The 7,595-nt window shown below is 39.8% G+C and overlaps 1 protein-coding gene across 8 annotated transcripts in view; it reads left to right on the forward strand.

Moving 5' to 3' along the window:
* The first annotated feature begins 7,352 nt into the window (after positions 1-7,352).
* Positions 7,353-7,595, forward strand: part of DPY19L4 (dpy-19 like 4) — a 63,516-nt gene continuing 63,273 nt past the window's right edge. For 5 of the 8 annotated variants that reach the window (XM_015585480.2, XM_025043349.1, XM_006906827.3 and 2 more), the window contains exon 1: positions 7,418-7,534. Coding sequence is in view for 1 of the 8 variants with exons in the window: in XM_006906826.3 (XP_006906888.1) it covers positions 7,479-7,494 (16 nt within the window). In the remaining 7 variants the exon portion in view is untranslated. Of the gene's footprint in view, positions 7,535-7,595 lie in introns of all 8 variants that reach the window. The other 3 variants (XM_006906826.3, XM_025043348.1, XM_025043352.1) reach the window with 3 other exon arrangements.

Genomic DNA, 7,595 nt, shown 5'->3' on the forward strand with positions numbered 1-7,595 from the left:
ATTCCAAGTAACCACATGTGCAGATGGCAAGGAGTTATATAACAGCCAAATGTCAATCAGAATGACCTCATGTGCCAATCACCTAGGAACGCCTTTGTAAGCACCCATCATGGCCCTAATATAATACAGACCTCCCCACTTTTGTGCTGTTACAGCTCTCCTTGCTAAAAACCTGCTCCTCCCTTGGAGTGTACTCCATTTGTTATCTTTTATCTTTTCACCTCCAAAATTCCATGGGGCTGCAGCCTTCTATAGCTTGGCCCATCTCCTTCTAAAATGTACTTTCAATAAATCTTACTTTTAAATCTCTCTGACCTGTAATTCTCTACTGCATTGGCAGAGAAGAACCGAGGACCCCACCACCGTACTGCTGGGGTGATGCTGGATTTCACATCATCCCAGTGATAACAAGAAAGTAACCAGCTAAGTCATGTAATGGGTTATTCATTCTTACTTTCTGAAGCCATCGGCGTATTGAGTGATTTTTTTTTTCTAATCAGGTTTCTACTTCTCCAGAGGCATTTATATATATGTACAGCAAATAGTATGGCAACAACACAAACTCTACCTTGTTTAGCCACCATGTAGCCTAAGGCCATACAATTGTCTAAAACTGCCTGAGCAAGGGAGTCTAGAGATTCCTGTTGGGCAGAAATAGCTTTAGCCATTTCTTCAGCTGTTTGACTTATAGTAGCAGGTAAATTTCTTATTTTACCTCTGTTGATATATACCCCTGCACTAGGGATTAGTATACTGAGAATGCTTTGTCCTATGCTGTCATTGTAGCCAGACAGCAGTTCCCTTTAGGATCTAACAATGTTTCTATTCTGATTGAATAGGGCCACTAAAATGATAGAGGGTTTCTATGAACAGATATAGGTGTAATAAATTGTCCTAATAGGCAAACCCCTTCTAGTTTCCAGCTGTTCAGACACCTGTATGCCCATTCCTTAGTTGAGGGGGCGTGGGCAGTTCTATTCTAGTTCTACAAACCAAAATAAACCCAGATGGTGCACAAGTATTCCTCCAAGAGTAGTCTCATTCATAGGTATAATAGAAGGAATTTTCTCTAATGTAGGGTGGAATTGTGTGCATGTTGGCCAGAATTCAATTGCTTGATATCCAATAGATGGATAAATTCTACATATAAACTGGTCACGTTTTTTTCTTTCTCCTCCCAAATATATTTTCGAAGTATATAATCAGAGGACTAAGGAGGCCTAGGTTTGCAAAACTGGTAACAGGAACAACTAAGTAAATATTGGTCCTCTATTGATTGAGGGATTGTTGATGACATATCCAACAATCAGAGAGGTCACCTCCTTTAGCTGCACTTTGGGAGAGCTTTGTCAAGACACTATCTTTCTAAGCATAAATGGTTATAAAAAGGGATAAGAAGAAAAGGATGCTTGATTTAGTTGTTATCATAACAAGTGAACATTTAAACGATAAAGAAAGTAGGAAAGGCATAGTAAACTTATCAGAGAAAAAAATAGATCCCAGGCTGCTTACTTCTAGGGGATCTTACTATAAGAGGGTAAAAATGGTAAGGAATAGAATAAGAGAAAAATTGTTACAGTTAGGTATTCTGGTGAAAGTTCAGGCATCAGGTGTCAGTTTCTTTATTCTTAAGATCGTCTGCTTGTCTTGGAGAAACATCTGCTTCTCGTCCTAGTGATGACTTTGTTAGGCATAGTCTGGTTTCAGAGATGGGTTCTGAAGTCTAATGTTCTTCTGGAGTCTGAGCCTTCTTTAAAATGAGAAAGATGAATCCAAGAGTCAATATCTTGTAATTTGGCAGCACAAGGACTGATTAAAAGCACCTGATAAGGTCCTTTCCAATGAAGCTGTAGGAAGTCTGAGTTGGTGTCTTTTCCAACAGACAAAATCTCCTGGTTTTAAATGGGGAAGCTGGTTTTTGTCTCCTGGGAGCTCACTGTGGAAGAAATCTATGCATGCTCCCTATAGTGATGGAATGCTTAGACCTACGTTAAAGGGCAAATGTCCTTATTTCAAAGTTCAGTGGGATTCCACAATATGCAGGGTGGAGGGATATTTGGAGCCCACCTCCAAGCTGGTAATCACTACCTTGGAAGCTACAACAAAACCACTGAAAACATGTAAGCCCGACAATAATAAGCATGTGTTGGTTAAATGAATCTTCACAACAACCTATTACAGTAGGTAATACTGTTATTTTTTTTAGACTAGGAAACTGAGGGGTAGGTTAATAGAATCTGTTCACGGTGGCATAGAAAATAAAGGGTTCTGGAATATAAAGTAAGATTTGGAGACCGTTTGGTGTGGGTTAATAGTCTCATAGTTGCTCCTTTATATGTTAAGCCTCTTTTCCTAGGATTGCCCAAATATAGTTAATTGTTTACAGAATCGTGTTCCTTTGGCCTGCCCTTTTACTTTATTGCCAGCATGCCATTACTTCAGCAGCTGAATTATTTAGTAGCTGCTATTGTTGCTGTTCTAAAAGTGGATGTTGATAAATGGGTAACAAAACAGCTGTTATACACTAAAATTTAAGCCTGTATTTTACAACTAAAACCCATATGATAGTAGAGTTAAACACGAAAAAGCACATTTTAAAACAATGTGGAATTCTGCTTGTTCTGTTTCTCAGCCTTCTTTGTGATTCATCCTTCCCTATCTGATGATGTTTCTTGTGGTTCCTTCCTCAGCTGCCTTCTCCATCTATTCACTCTCTGGGCAAACTTATTTACTTCCACACTTCTCTGCAGAATGATGGACATTTATACCCAACAATGTAACAGAAATTTCCATTTGGATGTCTTCCCAGGCATTTCAAATTCAACATACTTAAAATAAAACTTAACTTTCTGTTTCCAAAAACCTGCTTCTCCTTACATTCTCTTTACTTCAGGAACCAGCACCATGTACCATCAGGTGTTAAAATTAAGAAACTCAGCTTCCTCTTCTCACCGTTCTAGTCACCAGCATCTCACTAGTTTTTTTTTCCTAATATTGGACTCCTTTCATCTGCTTTCCTCTATTGCCAGAATGCTTTTTTTTAAAAAAAAGGACAATCTTTTAAGTTAAAAAACCGACCTGATTATATGTTCCTTTTTAATCACTTTATTGATTTATGATTGAGATACAAAAAGTTGTATTTATGTATACAATTTGATCAGTTTGGAGATAAGTATACACCAGTGAAATCCTCACCATAATCAATGTCACAAACATCCATCACCTTCAAAAATTTCCTCACACCCTTTTTATTTTTGTGTGTGTGATAAGAACAATGATTACTTAACAATGATTACATGTTCTTTTGTTAAAGGTCCCCATTTGCTATAGAAAAAAATCCACACATATCTTACTGCATGATGTTGCATGAGCTGACTCCTACCTACCTTTGGAGCTTTTTCAAGGCTCTCCTTCTCTCATCCTCTACACTTTGTACTTTTTCCAGTTCTTTGCCTTAGTCTTCATTTCCTGTGCCTGAAACACCATTTTTTTCTTATTATTCCTTTCTTCATTAACGGCGACTCAGAAATATTTTTCTGAAGAAGGCCTTTCCTGACCCACTAGACTTAGTAAGATCTCCCTGTAATCAGCTCCCCGTATTTTAACTCTCATCAGGGCAATGTGAATCTTCTTTCCCACTGTATCCTTAGTGACTAGCCAGTGCTTGCAAGATATACAATAAATATTTGTTGAATAAATTTATGTGCATTTGAATATAAAGGATTAGTGAATACCTTCTAGTAATGCTAATGTTTTCCTCATTTAAATGTCGATAAACAGCAAAATTGTTTTTCTTAAGCACCATTTAAAATATTTAAAATTTAAGCATTAATCCAGTTATTAATAGCATGCTTTTCACATTGAAGTACTATACAAATTCAGTCACTTTTTACATTGAAGAACACATCCAAAGAGAGTATGGTATGAAATTTACCTAAACATGATTTCAGCTGCTTCTGCCATCTACTGGACATGTAGCATGGGCTTTTCAGGGGCCTATTCTGAACCAGAGTGCTTATCCAGGATTCTAACAGGATTTTAAAACTTCATCTATATTTAAATCATATAATCATTGGTAATTTTTGTACTGTATTTAAAAAAGTCATAGTAATTTTCCTTACACATAATTTTTAAACAATTTATTATTTATATTATAATTTAAACATATTTTTAAATGGTCACACATAAATCGTTATGGTGATAAGGCACATTTTGGTGGGAAACATTTTTTTCCCCCCAAAATCACTGTGCCCTTTTGGTTTTAAGAGATCTATAATTTGGAAGTATGATTAGTCCTCACCACAGCAGGTCTAGAGATGCCTGGTAAATCATCTCCTCCAGCTGCTGGTTGACTGAGTAGTCGAGTGGCAGCTTTTTTGACTGCACTACACCCACCCAGGTCTAGCCTGAGCCCTTTGTAGGGTGGGAAAACGGCAGAAGCAATTTCATTTGGCGAGGCTTTGGGAATGACATATTCTTTTCTGAATTGAAGCATTTGAAGCACATGGAGTCCACATGCTATTTAACAGCCTTCCCTATGTCATAAGAAAGAATTAAATCTGTTATTTACATGTGCCTGGAAGGCCTGAGAGTAATTGATGCTCAGGTGGCATCCATAAATAGAGTTGACGAAGTTAGCAAAAACAAGAAAACAAACCAAACCCAAATCAGGATATTCAGTTAAGTGGGAATTTCAGATAACAAATAATATTTAGTATAAGTATGGCCCAAATATTGCATGGGACATATTATACTAAAGTGTCTTAAGTTTTTTTCTGGCAACTCTAATTTAATTCAATTCAAATTCACAAATATTTAGAGGTAGGTCCTACGCCCTAAAAGAAAAGAGAAATGATTCTTGGTACAAAGTCGGTAAACTGCATACTAAAATAGAAGCTTTGCCTGGGAAAATCTCAATAATGGGTTATAGTATCAATAATGACTTACTTTATTTATGAGTATTATTTCATATGAGCAATTTGGTCAAAAATCTTTTTTAGGGGATTGTTAACTCCAATAAAACTACTTAAGAAAATGCCCCAAACTGTCTAGTATGTTCAATTCAAAAATCTTTAAATAGAATACACATTGTTTAATGTATCCCACCTGGAAAGATTACATAATCCCAGTTTGCCTCTGTTGGTTTATATAATTGTGCTTTCCCAGTCAGCAGAAAAGAAAGACAAGAGACCCTTATGATGAGTGACAACGGGCCAAATGTATTCAGGAGGCACTGAAGCACAGCTTCAAATGCGGAACAAGTGAGGCCTCCTTGAGGAAGCAACTGGGGGAGAAACTGACATGCACCCTTTATCCCCCTTCCTTTTTTTTTTTTTTTACTTAAAAATAGTTGTATTTGTATTCCACAATTTGTTCAAATACTGGTTTCTTTATAAACTTTCTACAGGATTTTTTTTAAACAAATCCTTCACATTGTGTCTTGACTATGACTTATGGAATTTCACAGAAATAGTTCTGTGTGTTTTTATTGTTCAATTTGTATTAAAGGGATGGCAAGTGGTCACATGCAGTCCATGTAGGATTCTAGTATGACATTTAGTAAGTTTTCTGACGTACACCATTCCTTCAATGCTGAAGGTAATGCATCTGTGGAAAGAAGGAATTGGACTGGAAACTGGTTTGCAGGGGTAAAATAATCAAGTTATCACAGGAAGAGACCCTAGGATCATGTGACCACTAGCTATGTGCATTATCATCTGGAAGGAGCTGGTCTTATAGGATTATGGAATGACCTACTGAAAAGTCAGCTATAATACCTGCTGTAATGCAACATCTTGAGCAGTTTGGAGTCTACCTTTTTGGATGAATGATATACTTTGAATAAAAAATGGCCTATTTCCCTCATAACAAAATTACACAGGTTTGGGGATATAATGATAGCCAGTCTGATCCTTAGGTGAAGGTTTTAAGGAGTCAAGGGAAAAATGTTTCTGCCAGGGATCAAAGTCATAATTCCACTGATTTCTGTCTAAAGATTGGATAATTAGCTCTTCTTTCATATTTCCATTTCATTTTAGGAAGCTATTTCTTCTCTATCCATTACTGTATAGAGCAGGCAAATTTACTGTTCAGTCCATCAGTCACCTTGAGGTGATTGTGAAGGAGCTATAGGAGGAACGCACATCAGCTCAAGACCCTTGACTTGGAAAACAGTGGTCTTCAGTGGCCATTGTATTGTTCTTCCATGAGTTGGAGCACTTGCATTGGGCTCATCTGATGAGGAACATTCTGGTATCTGCAGCCCATGTCCATGCGCTCTGCTCTATCTTGCAGTTTTCTAGGTCCATACATTCTGTTCTCCCTGCTTTGACTCAGGTCTTTTCTGGTTCACTGGTATCCTCTACTGTTTCTAACTACTGGTCCAGTGTTGTTTGACAGCAAGACAAATTTACAGGCAACCAAAGGCATAAGCAGAGTTCTGGAACTGTTTTTGCACAGTGTTGAAAACTGAGAGCTGCTCTTCAAACATCCTAAGTTGACAAAGGTGCTGTTAGGAGAATATTGCTGCCTGCTAAGAATGGAACATCCATAATTACTCCATGACGTCACTGAGTTCTTATGCTTTTTTCTCTTGCTCTAAAATGGCATTTTGTTAGTTCCTAAATTTGCTTCTACGTATTCCTGGTATTTGTCGTAGAATGTTACATGTAATAAAAGTGAAGACATAAGCACTATAAGAAGTTAGAAGTATGGTCCATTGCTCTGGAATATCTAAATGCGTCCTGCCTCCTTCATAGATCATAGTATTAATGTTTTAAAAAATAATATCATGAAATGAAAATATATTGGTTTAACCAGTTTGGGTAGTTAAAGACACGAAGCTCTAACTACAAGCTTCTTTGTTGTAATGGTCAAGTAGCCTACTGAACCTAAGCGCCAACCCATAATGAGTATTCTGCAGCGCTCCGAAATCTCTCTGAGAATGCAGGCCCCGAGAGGGGTCTCGAGTCCTGGATTCCAGTTCTAGCTCTGACCAGCTTTATGACTAGCACTTCGTTGGACCTCACTTTCCCCTCTGTAAAATGAGGCGGGGATGGGGGCTGCGTCTGGAAGGTGTCAGTGGTGGTATTCTCTTAAGTCCATGAGTCCAATCACGCAAGTCGCGGGCAAAGAGCGCTCGCGCGCCCACCTTGGTAACGACGGCGAGGTGAAGGGGCTGCGACGAGACCAGAAGCCTGGTTTCCCCGGGAGGCGCGGGCGCGTGGGCGGCGCCTGGACGTCGAGTCGCCTTCCTGCCCGCGCAGGTCCAGGCGCCGCAGCCAAACGCTCTCGCCGCTCTCCGCTCCGCGCACTCTGGTTCCCGGGCGCGTGCAGGGGGACGCGGTTGGCGGAGGCACCCGAAAGGGGCGGGTCAGGAAGTGGAGGCGCGGCGGCCCGCAGCGGACTTCGGGCTGCAGAGGGCTTTGGCGACACAGAGGGCGGGAGCCGCTGGGTTAACTCCGGCCTCCGCGGAAACGATGGCGGAGGAAGAAGGTGACGGCCCAGGGGTCCAGCACGCCAACTGTCTCCTGAGGTCTCGGGAAAGAGGGGCGGGGGCGCAAGGAGCCCGGAGGCCTGGATCTGGGAAGCTGCTC

Source organism: Pteropus alecto, unplaced genomic scaffold (genome assembly GCF_000325575.1).
Source record: "Pteropus alecto unplaced genomic scaffold, ASM32557v1 scaffold51, whole genome shotgun sequence".
Classification (NCBI taxonomy): domain Eukaryota; kingdom Metazoa; phylum Chordata; class Mammalia; order Chiroptera; family Pteropodidae; genus Pteropus; species Pteropus alecto.